At 44.0% G+C, this 21,274-nt stretch overlaps 1 protein-coding gene across 7 annotated transcripts in view; it reads left to right on the plus strand.

Moving 5' to 3' along the window:
• CCDC7 (coiled-coil domain containing 7) overlaps window positions 1–21,274 on the plus strand; it is a 730,660-nt gene that overhangs the window by 119,671 nt on the left and 589,715 nt on the right. For 6 of the 7 annotated variants that reach the window (XR_004538163.1, XM_033931492.1, XM_033931495.1 and 3 more), the window contains one exon: window positions 19,889–19,944. The exons of the other annotated variant lie outside the window; for it this stretch is intronic. Coding sequence is in view for 5 of the 6 variants with exons in the window: in XM_033931492.1 (XP_033787383.1) it covers window positions 19,889–19,944 (56 nt within the window). In the remaining variant the exon portion in view is untranslated. The remainder of the gene's footprint in view (window positions 1–19,888; window positions 19,945–21,274) is intronic. 7 annotated transcript variants of the gene reach the window in all.

Consider the following 21,274-nt stretch of genomic DNA (forward strand, 5'->3'; position numbering starts at 1 on the left):
TCAGATCTTGAGTTTGAGTCGGATCTTTATGTATTAACACTCCCAAGTATTTTACAGCTCCGTGTGACCACGTGAAGGGAAATTGGGCGAGATCTGAGGGGTAAATGAGATCATTAAGAGGGAAAATTTCTGATTTTTCCCAGTTAACTGAGTATCCAGAAAGCTTGGAGTAATGAGAGACAATATTAACGAGAGAGGGAAGGGAAGCAACAGGATCTCGGATAAAGAGAAGGACATCATCAGCGTATGCTGCTAATTTGATATGACAATAAGTGGTTTCAATTCCTGTTATTGTTGGGCATTGTCGGATAGCAGAGAGGAGAGGTTCCAACGCTAAGTTAAATAGCAGCGGCGACAGAGGGCAGCCCTGGCGAGTACCTCTATGTAGGGAGAATTTGTTGGAGAGAGAGTTATTAATTAAAATGCGAGCTGTGGGTTGACGATATAAAGTTTTAATCCAATCTGTATAGAATGGGCCAAAGTTGTACCACTTTAAAATTTGGAATAGAAAAGGCCATTCAACACGGTCAAAGGCCTTTTCGGCATCTATGGCCAAGCCGATTACGGGATCTGGGAGTGTTTTAGCATGGGCATTAATATGATGAAAGAGGCGTATATTGTCTCCTATAAACCTTTGTTTAATAAACCCCGTTTGATCTTTGTGAATAAGAGAGGGGATCACTTTGTTGAGTCTCAATGCAAGAAGTTTTGCCATGATCTTGTAATCTAAATTAAGAAGAGAAATGGGGCGAAAGTTTTTAACCAAGGTAGGGTCTCTGTCAGGTTTGGGAATGACTACTATAGTGGCCTCAGTGAAGTTGAATTGTTTGTCTGGATCAGAATGGAGGAATTCATAGTAAGAAAGAAGATGAGGAGCCAGAAGATTACGAAACTGCTTAAAAAATTCATTGGTAAACCCGTCAGGACCTGGGGCTTTGCCGGTAGGCATAGATGATATTGCGGCTTCTATCTCAGATACAGTAATGGGAGAGTCCAATTTCAATTTCACAGAGTCCGATAAGGTCGGATGAACCAAAGAAGCAAGAAAAGAGTCTATCCCTGATTCTGAAGCAGAAAAATCGGATTTATATAAAGTAGTATAGAAGTTTTCAAACTGAGAAGAGATCAGAGACCGGGTTTTAACCATCTGCCCCAGTGGGTTTTGAATGGCTGTGATATGTAGACGTTTGGATTTGGTTTTAAGATATCTAGCCAAAGGGCGTCCCATAAGGTTGTCTCCCATATAATGTCCAGAGGTTGAGATAAAAATATCTCGTCTAGCAGTACTGGAAACTAAAGTGTTAAATTCGTATTTAAGATTTTGTATACGTTGAAAAGTGGATGGATCATGTAAATGAGCAGACATGTGTTGTAGTTCTAACTCTTTGATAGAAGATTCTAAGTCTTTCTCTTTTTTCATGGATTGTTTCTTTTTCCAAGAGGCAAGATTGATAAGTTCACCCCTAAGGGAGACTTTATAAGCCTCCCAGACAATGGATGGGCAAATTTCTGGATCTTTGGAGTTAAGTTCGAAGAATTCAGCGGTGAAAGATTGAATTTTGTCAGCTATTTCTGAGTCTAAGAGTAAAGCATTGTTTAGTCTCCAAGAAGAAGATTCTTTGCGAGGGGCAGAAATAAGTAGGTGTAGGGAGGTGGCCGCATGATCTGTAAGAGAAATTGGGTGAATAACATTGTTTGCCAGGTCCTGAATGAGAGAGGAGGATATAAGAAAGAAGTCTATTCTTGAGTAGGTATTATGAGGTGGTGAGAAGTGAGAGTATTCTCTACCCTTTGGATTAAACAAACGCCATGGATCTACAAGGGAGAAGGCATCTTTGAGGGCATGTAAGGCTGTGAATGACTTGGATTTGGAGGGTTTGCAAGAAGATGATCTATCAATATAAATATCTTGAATTTGATTGAAATCGCCTCCAAGTACTAAAGAGCAAGAATTGTATTCTACTAACGCCACCTGAAGGTCTTGGAAAAATTCTGGGTGGTCTAGGACTGGAGCATAAATGTTAAGGAACACAAAGTTCACTGAGTGCAACGCAACGTGCACCAAACACCATCTTCCATCCTTGTCCGTCGCAGAAGAGTGAATTTCATTCTAGTTTAAAAAAAAAAAAAAAATTTCTTTCGTTCGACTGCCGGGGCATGTCGCTCGGCCGCAGCCCAAGGGCTTCGACTTTGCAGCAGCTATTTTTCCTCCTATGTCCTGGCCAGCAACGGGCTTCAAGAAGTGCCAGTGTGCGATTTCCCACACTGTTGGTGCCTCAAGTGCCTTGGGCTGGATCATCAACTGAAGTCGTGCGAGCACTGTGCTACTCTTCAACCTCGAGCTCTTAAACGTCGTTGAATTTTGATGGACAAGCTCTTCAGGATGGATTCTGCCACTACTCCCTCGACTTCAAAGGCGGCCTTGGCCTCACCTTCGACTGAGGCCCCTCCTGCTTCTACTGCCTTGACCTCGAGCCTCATTAGACCTTCTTCGTTTGCAGCGGCTCTTTCCTCGATGACTTCTGCTGTCCCTTCTCCTGTATTCTCAGGTAAGATAGCTTAGCAGAAAGTTCCAGCGGTGGTACTTAAGTGCCTAAGACTTCCAAGTCGAAGTACATTTCTACTGCCTCTGTGGAACCTCCAGCCAAAGCAGGTGGTCCGGTTTCAGACGCGGATCCATCCTTGCCGGCTTCTTTCCGGACCATGCTGGAGAAACAATTCATTCAGTTCCTCACTAATATGGGACCGAAGCTTGCCTAGAGACTCCTTATGCAATTCCAGTTGTTTCATGCAAATTGGACTCTAGATATAAAACTCTCCATTTCAAAGGATTTGAGAATTCACAGTTATCTCATCAATCCCTACTTGTAGAATCATCTTTGAAAAGGTCCCATCCTTCCAAAGTTTATGTTACCGTTCCTCCTGGAAGGGAAGGGAAAACTATGGATAAATTCGGACGTCACATCTATCAAAATGCTATGATGTCCTCTAAAGTCCTTAATTATAATTTTCATTTTATCACTTATTTTGAGTTCCTCATTGCTCTTTTGCCTAAATTTCTTAGTTATTTAGTTACTCAAAAGCACTTTGAATTTCAAAAAGTCATAGCTTCTCTATCACAACTCAGATTACATCTACTTCAGTCTTCTTATGATGCCTTTGAGTTATCTGCCCGGGCGGCGGCTTGTTCTGTAGCAATGCGCCTCCTTGCTTGGCTTCGTACCATTGACACGGATCCTAATCTTCAGAACCTCTTGGCTAATATTCCTTGTGCAGGCAATGACCTCTTTGATGAATCTATTGAGGCAGCCACCAAGAAATTGTCTGAGCATGAAAAATCCTTTGCTTCTATTGTCAGACCTAAGCCAAAGCCAGCTCCTGCTAAGCCTGTACGCCCTCCTCCAATTTACCAGAGGCGTTTTGCTCCGAGAGAGGCTCCTTACAATCACCCTCCTTCTAAGAAACAGCAGAATCAGAAGCAACAAAAATCTCAACCTTCTGCTACACCTAAGGCTACACAGCCTTTTTGACTGTTTAAAACAGAACATAACCTCCACCGTTCTGTCTCTGTCCTATCTTCACCCTATTGGAGGTCATCTCCATCATTTTTACCACTGATGGAAGAGAATCACATCCGACCTGTGGGTGCTGTCAATCATCAGGGAAGGATACTCTCTTCATTTCACTCAGGTTCCACCAGAGCTTCCTCCAAGAGAGTATCCTTCCAGTCCATCCCAAACTGCCCTTCTTCTTCACGAAGCTCAAGCTCTGCTTCGTCTCCATGCCATTGAACCAGTTCCCTTGGAACAGCAGAACAGGGGGTTTTACTTCCGTTACTTCCTTGTTCCGAAGAAGACGGGCGATCTGTGACCCATTCTGGATCTCAGTGCTCTCGTTGTCCTTGGCATCCCTTTATCCTCTTCTAGATCAGAATGTCTGGTTATGCTCTCTGGATCTCAAGAGACCTATACTCATATTCCCATTCATCCGGCCTCCCGTCAATATATCAGATTTCGGGTGGGGAATATGCATTATCAAAACAGAGTGCTGCCCTTTGGCCTGGCTTCCTCCCTCAGAGTGTTTACCAAGTGCCTGGTAGTGGTAGCAGGAGCTCTAAGGAACCATGGTCTTCAGGTATTTCCCTAGACGACTGGCTCATCAAAGATTCAACATGTCAGGGGGTTATTGTAGCGGCCCAACGGACTATGTGATTCCTACAAAGTTTGGGATTCGAAATCAATTTTCCCAAATAACAACTTCAACCCTCTCAGAATCTACAATTCATCGGAGCTGTTCTGGACACTATCCAACTCGGAGCATTCCTTCCGCAGCAACGTCTGGAAGCTCTCCTTCAACTCTGTCATACCGTGTCTTCCCGCTCTTCCATCTCAGCGAGACACATGATGGTATTCTTAGGTTACATGGCCTTCATAGTACACATGACTCCTTTTGCCAGACTTCACCTCAGAATTCCTCAGTGGACCCTGGCATCTCAGTGGACGCAGGTTTGCGACCCACTTTCTTGACACATAGCAGTCACTCCTTCATTGAGACAGTCTCTCCGCTAGTGGATGCTCTCTTCCAATCTCTCCAGAGGCTTGTTGTTTCAAACGCCCCCCATCAGAAGGTCCTCACAACAGATTCCTCGACCTACGCTTGGGGCACTCATCTCGATGGTCTCCGTACTCAAGGCCACTGGATCAGTACGGATCATCAGTGTCACATCAATCTGTTGGAACTCAGAGCGATTTTCAAGGCTCTCATAGCTTTTCAACATCTTCTTCACGACCAGGTAGTCCTCATTCGGATGGACAACAAGGGTCTTTCTCCCTTTTTCAAGAAGCCCTGAAGGTTTGGGACTGGGCAATCCGTAACAACACCTTCCTCAAAGCTGTCTATATCCAAGGGGCGAAAAATTGCTTGGCGGACAACTTGGGTCGTCTTCTGCAACCTCAAGAATGGACACTCCATTCCTCGCCTCTTCATCACATTTTTTCACAATGGGGAACACCTCAGATAGATCTCTTTGCAGCTCCCCACAATCACAAACTGCCTCAGTTCTGCTCCAGGATATATTCTCCTCATCGCCTCAAGGCAGATGCTTTTCTTTTGGAATGGACGAATCTTTTCCTATTTGCATTCCCTCCATTCCCTCTCATTCTCAAGACTCTTGTCAAGTTGAAGAACGATCACGTCGCCATGATTCTGATTGCCCCTTGGTGGCCGAGACAACCTTGGTACTCCCTTCTACTTCAACTCAGCAGCAGGGAGCCATACCTTCTGCCAGTATTTCCATCTCTGCTTACACAGAGTCAAGGATCTCGACTTCATCCCAACCTGCAGTCTCTACACCTGACAACTTGGTACCTCTCAACATAACTCCTCTTCAGTTTTCTCAACCTGTAAGAGACATTTTAGAGGCTCCTAAGAAGCCTACTATTAGACAGTGCTACCAACATTCTTCCTTATCTTCTGTTTTAGAGTACCTTTTGCACTTATCCACCTCTGGCCTCAAGTCTACATCAATCCAAGTCCATCTTAGTGCAATTGCTGCTTTCCATCAGCCTATTGAAGGGAATCCCCTCTCTGCTCATCTGGTGGTTTCCAGATTAATGAAAGGACTTTTCAATGTCAAATCTCCTCTCAAACTGGCTCCAGTGGTTTGGGACCTTAATGTTGTTCTTACTCAACTGATGACGCCTCCATTTGAACCAATGTCTGCAGCTCATCTGAAGTATCTCACTTGGAAAGTGGCGTTTCTCATTGCCCTCACTTCTGCTTGAAGAGTTAGTGAGCTGCAAGCTCTAGTTTCTGATCCACCTTTCACTGTGTTCCATCATGACAAGGTGGTCCTCCGTACTCATCCTAAATTCCTCCCTAGTGGTTTCGGTATTCCATCTCAAACAATCCATTGTTCTTCCAGTGTTCTTTCCAAAGCCTCATTCTAATCCTGTAGAATCGGTTCTTCATATTCTGGACTGTAAACATGCTTTGGCCTTCTATTTGGAACGCACCAAACCACACAGAACTGCTCCTCAACTTTTCGTCTCCTTAGATCCAAACAAGTTGGGACAGCCAATCTCTAAGCGTACCATCTCCAACTGGATGGCTGCTTGTATCTCCTTCTGCTATGCCCAAGGTGGATTACAACTACAGAGTAGAGTCACAGCCCATAAAGTCAGAGCAATGGCAGCTTCAGTAGCTTTCCTCAGATCTACACCTATTGAGGAAATTTGCAAAGCTGCTACTTGGTTCTCGGTTCATACTTTCACTTCTCACTATTGTCTGGATGTTTTCTCCAGACGGGATGGCCATTTTTGCCAGAGAGTATTACAAAATTTATTCTCCTAATTTGCCAGCGCTCCCACCATCAATTCTGGTTAGCTTGGAGATCACCTACATGTGAGAATAGGCTGCCTGCTTGTCCTGGGATAAAGCACAGTTACTTACCGTAACAGGTGTTATCCAGAGACAGCAGGCAGCTATTCTCACAACCCACCCACCTCCCCTGGTTGGCTTCTCTGCTAGCTATCTGAACTGAGGAGACACGGCCTACGCTGGGCAGGAAGGCACTCGCACATGCACGGAGTGGCTGATTCGAAACTTCTAGTTTCTACAAGCAAGTCTGCTTGCGAGGCTTTCGCATCCGGGCTCCGTCGATGACGTCACCCTTATGTGAGAATACCTGCCTGCTGTCCCTGGATAACACCTGTTACGGTAAGTAACTGTGCTTTTTGTACAATCCCATTTTATTCCGGGACTGTTGGGTTATTATCTTGTACCCACCAGAACTTGTAGGAAGTCTCATATCCCAGAGACTTAAGCTCCACCCCTTTTACCTCAGCATTGTCTTCTCCATAGCTAGTTTCATTCTTACAAGCCAGACTGTAGGAGCTTGAATTTTCTGCTCATGTTTTTTTCTTTTTTTAATTCTGTCTTTTCATGCACGAGTTTCGCCCTCTTGCTGCAGAGATTCCCTGCAGGGACAGCACTGACTGTGGGAGATCACAGACCTTTGGAAAAAGTCATGCTTCCAGAGGGTTGGCTACTTGTCAATGCACCCTCTGGTGCCTGCACTTCTGATCGGCGATCTGGGATTAATCCCTTGGGAGCTTACTCACCCCAGGTTCATCTGCTAGGAGGTCAAGCGCAGGCTGTGTGGCTCCTTGGAGGTGCACCTGTGATCAGGGTCAGATTGTATTTCTCTGCCAGGTGTTTGCACGGTGTGTCTGAGGGTGGCAGAGGTACCCGACTGTGATCGTCCAGCCGGTGGAGCAGTCAGAAGACTTGAAGTCCAGCTTACCTACTATCTGTAAGCAAATTCAGCTTTCCTGGCAGTCTTTTCCATTCAGCACATGGCACTGTAAGTGCTAGCTGACAGCCTGAATCAGCGATTTTGGTGGTTCTATAAAAAGGTGTTTTTAGGTGGTTAGCCCCCCCCCACTCTAAAATCCTAAAATTGTCATTTTTAGAACATAGAAACATGGTCCATCTAGTCTGCCCATCTGCAGTAACCATTATCTCTTTCTCTCTCTGAGAGATCCCATGTGCCTATTCCAGGCCCTCTTCAATTCAGACACAGTCTCTGTCTCCACCTGGAGACTATTCCATACATCTACCATACTTTCTGTAAAAAGTATTTCCTTAGATTACTCCGGAGCCTATCACCTCTTAACTTCATCCTATGCCCTCTCATTTGTTGATGGACAGACACCAGAGGGTAGTAGTAAATGAAATTCGCTCGAGGAGTAGTGGAGTGGAGTGCCTCAAGACTCGGTGCTAGGAACGGTAGAAAAATGGATGTCAAGTCATAAACTGAAACTGAACTCGGAAAAAACTAAATTCCTACTATTAGAGAAGGAAAAAAAACCATCATGCACAGAACTGGAATTAAACACAATCAAGTACCCAATGCAAAGCACACTCAAGATCCTAGGAATTCAACTAGACAGAAATTGCACAATGCAGTCCCAAATCCACAAAATCATCCAAAGAGCATTTCTCACAATGCGTAACCTAAGAAAAATAAGAAAATTCTTCATCAAAGATCAATACAAGATAGTAGTACAATCCCTAGTACTAAGCATAGTAGACTACTGCAACAGCCTATACCTATCATGCCCAAACTACATGATAAAACAATTACAGACTGTTCAGAACACGGCCCTCAGACTCATCTACTCCCTCAGCAAATTTGACCACATCACCAACGCTTACCTTGAATCACACTGGCTACCAATAAAAGCAAGATCCCAGTTCAAATTCTACTGTCTACTATACAAAGTAATACACGGAACAGCACCCAGCTACCTAAACAAAAGTCTACACCGTAATCTCTCACACAGATTAAGGAGAACTCAAAAACTATTCGCTTACCCTCCTCTCAAAGGTATACGACGCAAGAAAATATATGACAGCCTTTTAGCTACACAGGCAGCAAAAATTGACACTACCACTTCCAATCTACTGATCAATTCAATAGACATAAAAGAATTCCGAAAAGAAATCAAAACTCATCTCTTCAAAAAATACTTTCCATCATCTTAACCTCTACATAGCACTAGAAAATACACACACGAACACCACCACCATAACTATACCTAAACATTGTACGACTCACTTCAACAACCTACTATTTATCTACTATGTGCTCTAAATGCTTCCTGGAAACTTCCAGACTAATCAATTGTAACTTGATACATCCCTGATTCTATGTACTGTATTATTCCTGAAATAACACAGTCTCTTAATTTGTAATCCGCTTAGAACCGCAAGGCACAAGCGGAATAGAAATCTGTAATGTAATGTAATGTTTAATATGTTTGTGAGTGACATTGCTGAAGGGTTAGAAGGTAAGGTTAACCTTTTTGCGGATGATACCAAGATTTGTAACAGTGGACACCCTGGGGGGGAGTGGAAAACATGAAAAAGGATCTGCAAAAGTTAGAAGAATGGTCTTGCGTCTGGCAACTAAAATTCAATGCAAAGAAGTGTAGAGTGATGCATTTGGGGGTAGAAATCTAAGGGAACTGTGCTAGGAGGTGAGAGGCTGAACAAGACTCGGGCTCTGGAAGATATTTGATATATTTTATAATTTCAAAGAGAGGCTCTGACGATTGAAGGCCGATTCTGGACCTCAAAGCATTCAGTACAGCGCTGTGAGTGCCTTACTTCTGCATGGAGATGGTGTGCTTGGTGGTCTGGGGGAGTTTCTGGCCTCATTAGATCTGACAGAAGCTTTTCTCCATATTGCCATTTTTCCGGACCACCAGAAGTACCTGAGGTTCCATGTTCTGGACTGGGTGATCAATTTCAAGAAGAGTCACCTCAAACTTCTGTGTGATGGTCTGTATGTATTCTATATATTCGTATATGAAAGAGACATGGTTTTCTGTTAGCATTTATTGTGCAGGATGGAACTGTACTAATCTTCTTTAGTTTTCCAATAGGGTTTATTGATGTTCTAGTAACCGTTGCAGTGTTTTCTTAAGTAGGTGTTTATTATCTGACTCATAGAAGTTATTGCTATACATGTTTGGTAGAATGGTAGAATTGTTTTTTGGGTCCTGAGTAACATTTGTAGTGTTTTGCATTACTTCACAGTATGCCTGGTACTTGGATTTGGATTTGGATTCAGATCACAGCTTTCTCAATAATAGCTCAAGGCAATTTATATTCAGGTACTATAGGTATTTTCCTGTACCTGAAAGGCTTATAATTTAAGTTTTGTACCTGATTCATTGGAGTATTGACTTATCCAAGATTTTAAGAAGCAGCAGTGACCTTCCTGGTTCCTGAGAAATAAACAAGCAGACAGTACACAAGGACCAGACCAGCTAGGAGCAGACTGGAACAAAGACAAGGCATCATGTAGAAAGTCTAGTCAAGCTTTATTAGCAACAGTATTGGAGGGGTAAGAAACGTGCATCAGAGCTGGCACAAGTCTCCTTTACAGAGTGGAGCATGTGAGGGAGAGTAATACTTTTGCCAGCTCTGATGCAAGGTGTTTGATTGTATTAAAAAAAACAAAAAACACCACAACAATCTAGTCTTTTATGCCTCTGAGGCAAATCTTGACCAAGTTGGGCACTGTTTCTTACCCTTCCAATACTGTTGCTAATAAAGCTTGCTTGGACCTTTCTGCTCCTTACCCCTCATCTCCCTACCCCCTGGTTCTCATCCTGCAGCTCTATTAGGTACAGCTAATAACACATTCTGTCTGTATTAATAATAATAATAACTTTATTTTTCTATACAGCCATAGTCGTGACTTCTAGGCGGTTCACATTGAAAGAAGGCTGGACAATCGGCAAATTACAGAATGTAAGAAGAGAAATGTTACATAAGAAATTGGAGTTACAAGAGAATTTACATCAGGTTTGCAAAGGGGAAATATAGTGAGAGAAGGTCATCTTAATAAGGTGATTAATTTGTCAAATGGAACGGTTTTAATTGATTTTCGGAATGCGCCATACGTATGCCTGGCTCTATTTATGTAGTTTCCCAGCCAGGATTGTTGTCTGCTTGCTTGGAACATGAAGGTTCTGTCAAGAAAGGATTTGTATTTGCAGCCTGTGATCTTTGGGTATGTAAAGATGTTTCTGTTTCTGGTTGTTCGTGTGGGTTGTGTAGCGTGAACTGTGATAGCAGGTAGGAAGGTGCTAGTCCCCAGACTTGTTTGAAACAGATACATGCAAACTTGAACAGTATTTGCACCTCCATTGGCAACCAGTGTAATTTTTTGTAGTAGGGGCTAACATGGTCTTTTTTCCTCAGTCCGAAGATTAAGTGAACTGCAGTGTTTTGCACTATTCTTAATTTTTTTATTAGCTGTACGTAATCTTTGGTAACTCAATCACTTACTAAAGGCTAGCTGAGCTGAAGTGAGGTGGTCACTTAGCAACCTGCCAAAAACATTGATAGGTAAATTATCTTATGGTTGCCAGTAACATCAGGATTTCTGTTGCAGTGCTGCTGAGCATCACTATTTATATGGCCAAAAGAAAAATGCTGGACTGGGGAGCTAGGGCTGACTCAGATCCAAGTATTAAAGTATTTGAGTATATTTCTAGAATACTGCAAATACTTTTTTATAATATGCTGCATTGTTTTGCCATGCCTTTTCATTTTTTGCTACTTAGTTCCTTTAAATGTACTACAGTGTGCATAATACAATCAGTAACAGAAGTACTAGGGGAGGCAGCTGGTAAACTGTCTATCTAACCAATATGCTGTGCTACTAAAACCTTCTCACTAAACAGCCAGACCTCACCAGTCACTCTATTCACTAACAAACTGACATCCTTAACTAACAATTAACTAACTGTTTGGGCTGCCGCGGGAGCGGACTGCTGGGCAGGATGGACCTATGGTCTGACCCGGCAGAGGCACTGCTTATGTTCTTATGTTCTTAACTACTAATTAACTACTCTATCCCCCAGACCAAGAACTAACTAACTACCTCTATCTACACTTACTGACCGGCACCTAACAGCCCCCACCCTAACAAATATCCTTAAAAAAATAAATAAATTAATTAAATATAATAATAATAATAAATTTTTGGAAATGGCAGGTAGGACTAGAGGCAGCAAGACTTCAATCAAAACGGGTAGTTCAGTCACCGAGAGTACCCTGGAGATGGCTATGGCCCGAGTACAGATAGAAGTGGAACCAGGACGGAGGGCAGAGGTATCTGTACAGACCGAGGTCATCCCCTCAAAGACGTCTACAGTCTCAACGCAGACAGAAGAGATGGATCAGCGGGATGAAAGCCTTTTGATGGAGTTGAAGAGCCTGAGAGAGGAGGTTCAGCGCTTAAGAAGCATCCGAGACGATGAAACCTTCATCGATGGAGTCATCCAGGAGCTGTCTCAGATTGCTGAACAGGAACCTGACAAGACCACCCTGGGAACACCAAAAGCATCCAAACCTGCTAATCTGAGACAAACCACCGGAATGCAGGAAGTGGCGGGAGATGCTGGCTCCTGGCAGCTGGTGACTTCCTCCACAGGAAAACGCAGAGGACCTAACTCTGTCTCTTTTTCTCACATACTGGGCAGCTCTACATCGACTCCACACATCGCCCTGAGGAACAGATATCAGCTGCTGCAGGAAGATCATGAGAACGAGGTACAAGATGTTGTTCAGCAGACAGTTCCAGCTCAGGAATCTACAGTACGGCCCACCCCTAAGAAGCGCAGAGTGGTGGTCATCGGAGATTCGCTGCTGAGGGGCACCGAGGGACCAATCTGCAGATCAGACCTACAATCAAGAGAGGTCTGCTGTTTGCCAGGGGCCAGGATCCGGGATGTAACCGCTTGCCTTGACAGACTCATCAAGCCCCGAGACCACTTCCCCATGATTCTAATCCACGTCGGAACCAATGACACTGCCAGGAGCGCCCCGGACAGCATACTTGATGACTTCAGGGCCCTGGGGGAGAAGCTGAGGAGGATGGATGCGCAGGTGGTCTTCTCCTCGATTCTCCCAGTAAGGGGCAAGGGCAGAGCCAGAGAGGATCGAATACAGAGGGCGAACGACTGGCTGCGAGGATGGTGCAAGGAGATGAACTTCGGGTTCCTGCACCATGGTGAAGCTTTGCAAGGACTACAGGGACTAACCAGAAGAGGGAAGAATGTCCTTGGACACCGTTTAGCCCGCCTACTCCACAGGGCTTTAAACTAGGTAAGTCGGGGGAGGGTACAGGCACAAACAACATACCTGGCGAACTAAACTGCCGATACTTTTTTGAGGCTGAGGTAAGTAGTCACCGAAATTCTGAGTCATGGGCGAGTACACACACTCTTGAGTCGGGGTTAGGTTCACATCATAATTATGGGTCACATTGTAACTCCGGGTCTAGGGGGAGTACACATTGTAATTCTGGGTATATGGGGAGTACACACTGTAGTTCTGAGTCTAGGGGGAGCATAAATAATGCAAATAACGCTAAAAATGTTCAAGTAGCTCAAACAGGAATATCCCCACTGAGATGTAACAAAAATACAACATGGAGGGCTATGTACGTCAACGCACACAGTTTGGGGAACAAGATCCTGGAATTGGAAACAGAAATAAGGAATGCCGACCTAGATGTGGTGGCGATATCTGAGACCTGGCTCACAGACTCCCATGGGTGGGATATGGCCATACCAGGTTACAACTTGCTTCGTCGGGACAGGGAGGGCAGAATGGGTGGAGGTGTAGCATTATATACTAAAGAAGACATTAGGGTCACAAGAATCTCAGATATCCAGTACACTGGGGAATCCCTTTGGGTTAATTTGGCCAGAGGGAAGGACAAATGCTTGTATCTTGGAGTGTTTTACAGACCCCCAAGACAACAGGATGACCTGGATATGGAAATAATCGGAGATATAGAAAATATCACCTTGCGTGGGGACACGGTATTGTTAGGTGACTTTAACATGCCTGATGTGGATTGGAATACACTTACCTCTGCTTCTGGCAGCAGTAGGAGGCTATTAAACTCTATGAAGGGAGCTGGTCTCAAGCAACTGGTGTTGGACCCTACGAGGGATCAGGCAATACTGGACCTATTACTTACCAATGGGGAAAGTGTAACAGAGGTCTCGGTGGGGGACACATTGGCCTCTAGCGATCACAACATGATATGGTTCGATTTTAGGAAAAGTTTCACTAAATCCACCACAATAACCAAGGTCCTCAAATTCAAAGACACAAACTTCCTAGACATGGGTTCCTTTGTTCACCAGGCGCTACAAAGGCAAACAGAAATCGATAGCGTAGAAGAAATGTGGTCGACTTTGAAAGCTACCATACAGGAAGCGACAAACCGCTATGTTAAATCAGTAAGCAAACGGCGAAGGAACAACATGCCGCAGTGGTTTACTGTGGAGATCTCAGACCTCATCAAGGAGAAGAAAAAAGCATTCATCTCTTACAAACAATCGGGGAAACAGGACTCTAGAGCAGACTACTTGACCAAATCAAAAGCCGTCAAAACAGCAGTTAGGGAGGCTAAATTCCACATGGAGGAGTCTCTGGCAAAGAACATCCGGAAGGGAGATAAATCCTTCTTCAGGTATATCAGTGACAGAAGTAGGAACTCAGGCGGGATTGTACGTCTTAGGAAACCAGACGGAGACTATGTGGAAAAGGATTCGGAAAAAGCCCAACTATTAAATGAATACTTCTGCTCAGTCTTCACCCGAGAAGCGCCGGGGCTAGGCCCTCAGCTACAGACAAGGGCCGACTCAATTGACCCATTTGATAACTTCGAGTTTACGCCCAGCAGTGTCTACGATGAGCTGTCAAAGCTCAAGGTTAACAAGGCAATGGGGCCTGACAACCTACACCCCAGGGTGCTTAGGGAGTTGAGCGATGTCTTGGCAGAACCACTGTCAGCGCTCTTCAACCTCTCCCTTAGTACAGGCAACGTCCCGTTAGACTGGAGGACGGCCAACGTCATTCCACTCCACAAAAAAGGCTCTAAGACGGAGACAGCAAACTACAGACCAGTGAGTCTAACATCGATAGTGAGTAAACTAATGGAAACTCTAATTAAACACCAGCTGGATAAGATCCTGGATGAGGAGAATCTACGGGATCCCCGTCAACATGGATTTACTAAGGGAAGATCATGCCAATCCAACCTTATCAGCTTCTTTGACTGGGTGACGGGGAAGCTGGATATTGGGGAGTCCCTGGACATAGTGTACCTAGACTTTAGCAAAGCATTCGATAGCGTACCTCACCGCAGGTTGCTGGGCAAGATGAGTTCTATAGGATTAGGAGACACATTGACGAAATGGAGGTAGGCTTCAAAGGGTAGTGGTGAATGGCACCCCCTCCGAAATGACGGAGGTGATCAGTGGAGTGCCACAGGGCTCGGTCTTGGGCCCGATCCTATTCAACATCTTTATAAGGGACTTGACAGAAGGGCTTTGAGGGAAAATAACTTTATTCGCCGATGACGCCAAACTAAGTAATGTTGTGGGCAAATGCACTACGAACGAAGATTCGACACCCGACAACATGATACACGTTCTACTCCTACTGGAGCGCTGGTCTAGGACCTGGCAACTCAGCTTCAATGCCAAAAAATGCAAAGTTATGCACCTGGGCAGCCAAAATCCATGCAAGATCTATACCCTTAATGGCGAGATCCTAGCAAGAACGGTAGCAGAACGAGACTTGGGGGTGATCGTCGGTGAGGACATGAAGGCTGCCAATCAAGTGGAGCAGGCTTCATCCAAGGCTAGACAAATCATGGGTTGCATACGCAGGGGTTTCGTTAGCCGTAAACCGGAAGTCATCATGCCATTGTACAGGTCCATGGTGAGACCCCACCTGGAGTACTGTGTGCAGTTCTGGAGGCCGCATTATCGCAAGGATGTACTGAGGCTGGAGTCGGTTCAGAGAATGGCCACTCGGATGGTCTCGGGACTTAAGGATCTCCCGTACGAGGAACGGCAGGACAAATTGCGTCTGTACTTGCTCGAGGAGCGCAGGGAGAGGGGGGACATGATCGAGACGTTCAAGTATCTCACGGGCCGCATCGAGACTGAGGAAGATATCTTCTTTTTCAGGGGTCCCGCGACAACAAGAGGGCATCCGTGGAAAATCAGAGGCGGAAAACTACGAGGTGACACTAGAAAATTATTTTTCACTGAAAGGGTGGTTGATCGCTGGAATAGTCTTCCACTGCAGGTGATTGAGGCTAGTAGCGTGCCTGATTTTAAAGCCAAATGGGATCGACACATGGGATCTATTCACAGGGCAAAGGGAGGGGAGGGACAGTAGGGTGGGCAGACTTGATGGGCCGTGGCCCTTATCTGCCATCTATTTCTATGTTTCTATGAGGGGAAGGAAGCAGACAGACCTTGAGCATGCACAGATTCACAAGGCCCTGTGCCCACCAGCCTTTATGCTTTTGGTACTGTGCTGATTGTAGAATTGACACCCTGGGGGAGGGAGGTAAGGCATTAAACAAGTCATAAGGGCAGGAAGGTGGAGAGAAGTGTTAAAGACCATGGAGAGGGAGGGTGGAAGAAAAAAATGTGCTGCAGACTCTGGAGGAGAGTTACGTTATGTTTAAACTTTATTTTTCTATACCGCCCTAATCAAAAGAATTCTAGGCGGTTTCCACATAAGAGAAAAACTGGACAATTGGTGAAATACAAAATAGTAATGGAAGAATACAGCCTATTATTTATAAAGACATTAAAAATTTAAATTAATACAGTAAAATTATTGTGTTAAGAATAAAAGCACAAATTAAGAGATAAATGTATCAAATAATACTGTCTTAATTTTGTTTCTGAAAGCGCCATAGGATAGCATGGCTCCACTGATATAGTTACCCAACCAGGACTGTTTGCTTGCTTGAAATGCAAGCATCCTGTCTAAATAAGACTTAAGTTTACAGCCTAAAATCTTTGGGTACGCAAATAGATTACAATTCCTGGTTATCCTCACGGGGTTATATAGCACGAAATGAGATAGCAGGTAGTTAGGTGCCAATCCCCAAACTGACTTAAAACAGAGGCATGAAAATTTAAACATTACCCATGCCTCCACTAGCAACCAGTGCAATGTTCGGTAATAAGGACTGATATGATCACTTTTCTTCAATCCAAATATCAGGCGAACAGCCCTATTCTGCACTATTCTTAATTTTCTCACAACTTTCTTTGGTGCACCCAAATAAACAATATTACAGTAGTCCAATATAGATAATACCAATGCCTGCACCAACAGTCTAAAGGTAGGGAAAGGTGCTTGAGGCTAAGGGAGGGGGTGACTTGGATTTAGTTAAGGGGAGATGCTAGAGCTGGGGGTGGAGCTTTGATGGGGTTGGGATTGGAGCATGTTACTCCCCAAACAAAAATTCATTCTGCTGCCCTTAGACTTGTGAATAAACTGAACAGGCTGAAGTTAGGATCCAAGATGGTGAACTAGATTAGAAACTGGTTGATTCAAAGATGATAGTAGGTGGTGGTAAATGGAATTCACTCAGAGGAAAGAAAGGGATTGGTATTTCAAATGGCAATGCTGAGGAGTTAGAAGGAAAAATTTGTCTTTGTGGATGACACAAAGATTTGCACCAGAGTGAACACTTTGGAAGGAGTGCTCAACATGAGAAGTGATCTATAAGAATTGGAAGAATGATACATTTAGGATGTAGAAATCCTAAGGAGCTGTATGCCATAGAGGTGAGAAGGATTGCTGGGTTTTGGCTTTCATAAAATAGGCATAATGTATGTGCTTTTTTGAAACTTTAATATTATGAAATTACTCCATATACAATATTATTTCAGTCAAAATGTTTGCTGGTTTGGATAAATGGTTCTCCAATAATTGATTTTGATATAATGCTAATATAAGTTCAGTGCAATAGGGATAGTATGTTGAACCATAAGGGTATCCATCTATGCACATGAGCATACCGCAGAAGATGTCAATCACAGCTTTTCAACTCCTCCTTCGCCACAGTCCCTGTTGCCCCCTTCAGTTCTTCTTTCTGCAGGCAAGCAAGAGGACCACTTCATCCAGTGCTTGAACAGATAATACATATATTTTGTTGTGCCCAAGAAAGGCTCAGAGGAGGCCCATCTTGGATCTCAAACATGTCAATGCAGCCCTGAGAGTTCCTTGGTTCTGGGTAGAGGCCTTTTGGTCCATCATCGCAGCGGTGAAACCAGGGGAATTTCTAGCCACCTTAGATTTGACAGAAGCTTACCTTCACATCCCATTCTTCCAATTCTCAGCGCTTCCCTTTGGGCTGGTATCAGCACTCCATACTTTCACCGAGGTTATGGTGGTGGTGGCTGCTCATCTCCACCGAGTGGGTTGGCGAGTGCACCCATAGTTGGATGATTGGCTCATCAGAAGAAAATGCAGTAGTGGCAGTTCTAGAGATGTTACAGAGTCTGGGATGAATTGTGAAGTTTTGAAAGAGCCACCTGGTTCAGACACAGTCCCTGGAATATCTGGGGGGTCTTCTTCAACACAGCAGAAGGCCAAGAGGGCCTTGACAAGGGTTTGGCAGTGGTGTCACTTAAAGTTCAAGTAGCAGGGCTGAGAGAAGACCATCTGGACACAGTCGGATTCTTCAAGAGTGCCCTGAGACTACAGCTGCCAATTTCTATCTTAGAATCTTTTTTTTTTTTTAAGGTGAAAACAATCTTTTTATTGAACAAGTAGTAAAACAGGAAAAATGGAACAGATGATAAAGTAGATGTTCAACCTGGTTTCATATCATATACAGTAGCAATACCCATCACAGGAACCACCCCTGCCTCATCCAAAAAGGACAGGGAAAAAACATGCAGAAAAGAAGAACACAAAATGCTCTGTCCACCCTAGTCGTCTCTCCAGCATAGAAGAGCAAAACAAGGTAGATGGAATAAGCCAAAAGAGAAAACAAAGAACACAATAGGAATTACAATATGCGTTCCAGGGACAGAATCCTGTATCCCTCAAGCCCAATCTCCTCCCCCTCCCCCCCACCAAGACATACAAGAAAAGAACAAGCGTATCAAACTACCCCCCCCCCCCAAGAGGAGGAGGTCCGAAAGACTCAGCAGGGCTTCATATTAGACCATACAGGAAGCCTCTCTCATGGATTTATTGGTCAAATCAGTCTTCTTGACAATTACATTTACCAAGAGAGTTTCAGAATTGCAGGCACCATCATGCAGAGAGCCATTCCTCAAGATCACAAAAGCAGGAGTGACCTGGATTACAGTTCCCTTCTTCGTACCAAAGGTCGTTTTGGTGTTTCATATTAACCAAGAGGTTAGGTTGTCAGCATTTACTCTCATGGGGTCCAAGTAGAAAGATAAGGCAGGTTTTGAATGTCAGGAGAGTCCTATTGCATTACCTGGAGGAGACCTGTAAGCTTCATCTCTCAGATCATCTTTTCATGTTAACTAATCAGGCGAGATGAGGCAGACCTGCTTCCAAGGCTACCATCTGTACATGAATTTGTAGAGCGATCTCTTCTGCCTATATCGGCTGTGGCAAACAACTGCCTCTTTCATTGAAGGCGCATTCAACAAGAGTGGCTTCCTCTTGGGCTGAATTTCGGGCAGTTCTACCCAAGGAAATTTGTAGATTAGCAATCTGATACTCCCTTCATACCTTCACCAAATTCTACAGGGTGTTCTTTGCAATAAAGGATGATGTCAATTTTGGGTCCTTAGTTCTATAAACAGGCTTATCTGTCCCACCGTAGAGTGTGAGGACCGCTTAAGTACATCCCTATAGTTCTGCATATCATCTCTATCGCACTGGAAAAAGAGATTGTTTTTTCCTTGATAATATATTTTCCAATAGAAAGGGTGTGGTATGTCTCAAGCTTAATGGTCTCAAGCTTTCTGTCTCAAGCATAATGGTCAGCTCCATAGCTAATATTCCACTGTCTGTCACACTATGGGATTAGAAAGACCTTCTATATAGAAAAACAATGGAGGAATGGTTGAGCTCCATAAGTGTTCAGGCTGTTTGTTTCTTGCTTAATTGTATTTTCTTGAATTCCTTGTTCCTCTCAGAAGCTTGTTAATGTTTTAACTATACTGCTGTTTCTGCAGTGATAGTTTTAACTTTATCTGAACAGATCCGACATTTGGTTTTGGGGAATTCCCTGTATCTCTCTTGCTCCTTCTTCTTCTGTCGGGCTGTTGCCAGCTTTGGTACTAACTGAAGGGGCAGCAGTGACTATGGACAAAGAGGAGGAGTTGAAAAGCTGTGATTGACATCTTCTGTAGTATGCTCACGAGCATGGATGGATAACCCTATGGTTTAACATACCATTCCTGTCTACTGGAAAAGATATTATCAAGGTAAGAACCTAATCTCTTTGTATTGGATTTAGATATGTTGTCAATTTGTCTGACAGAGAGAAGAAAAAAAAGGGAGTCCATGGACCAGCAGTAGTGAAGAGTACAACAAAAGGTGAGGCAGGCCTCAACAAATTTGCACTGAATCTGCATAGGAGTTGCCATACTGGGTTAGACCAAAGGTGCATCATGCACAGTATCCTGTTTCCAACAAGGGCCAACCCAGGTCATAAGTACCTGGCAAGATCCCATAGAGTACAACAGATTTTATGCTGCTTATCCTAGGAATAAGAAGTGGATTTCCCCAAGCCATCTCAGTAATGGCTTATGGACTTTTGTTTTAGGAAATATCCAAATCTAGGAGCCAGCAACTGAAGCCTCTCTTGTTTCCTCTCCACCTCACACTCAGTGTTGTTCACAGTGAACTGCAAGTGTGTGTGTTGTGGGGAAGAAGCGGAATCCCTTCTGTGATCAGCAACAGTTCCTTAGAAACTGATTTACTAAAGACTATCTTCTTGTTCTGTGACTGAAAGTTTAGTAAATCAGTCCCTTAAAGTAATACTGCACATCACAGCTAAAAATCATAAATTTCCTTGGTAACACTGCCTGATAGGTGAAGCAAAGAGGTTAATAACTATCCTCTGTTTCACGTTTCATCATGGTATGAGTCATTACCTCTCTCTTATACCCCTCCCCCCAGCCTTCAACCATTTTCTATAACACCCCCCCACACACATACAGCCTTTACCTGGGTCTCTCTCTCATAACCTCCTTTCCCCAGCTTTCATGCAGTCTCTCTCTTGGATTCTGCTACCAGTTTCCTTCACCTTGCTAGCTGCAGAGGAAACAGTACATTTCTTACTTGCTGCAGGGGGTTAAGCTCATTATAATCTTAGCCACACGGTGCAGGAAGTTTGGTTACTCTTGCAGTTTCAAGACCTATGAGAGTACCTAATCTTCCTGTCCTGCATGGCTCAAGTTTACAATGAGTTGAACCGCTGTGGGAAAGTAGGAAACATTGTCAATGGCAGCACAAAAATTTGGGGGGGTAAGAAATCTTGGGCACCAGAGTACAATTTCTAGATGTCATGGTGACCTGGCATCTGGGATTTATTGAGCCTTGAGATTAGGTATTCTAAAGTGATATTTAGGGTAAAAGAGGAAATAAACATCTAGTTTCTGAATTCTGCCATCATTTCTTGATACAGGAAGGAACAAAAAAAATGGCTTGGTTCAGGTATTAGTGCACCAAAATATGATGTCCGTTTTCAACTTAAGTGTTTGCATTTCAGTGTATTTTTTCCAGTACCAGGCCATTCTTCTGAAGTGGGGTGATCACTGAGGTCCCACACCACAAGGCATATGCAGGAGTTAACTGTGTTGGGTCCGCTGGGAAACGATGATCATAACTTGATCAAATTTGAGCTGATACCGGCATTGACGTC

The sequence above is a fragment of the Geotrypetes seraphini genome, chromosome 2 (genome assembly GCF_902459505.1).
Source record: "Geotrypetes seraphini chromosome 2, aGeoSer1.1, whole genome shotgun sequence".
NCBI classification, from domain to species: domain Eukaryota; kingdom Metazoa; phylum Chordata; class Amphibia; order Gymnophiona; family Dermophiidae; genus Geotrypetes; species Geotrypetes seraphini.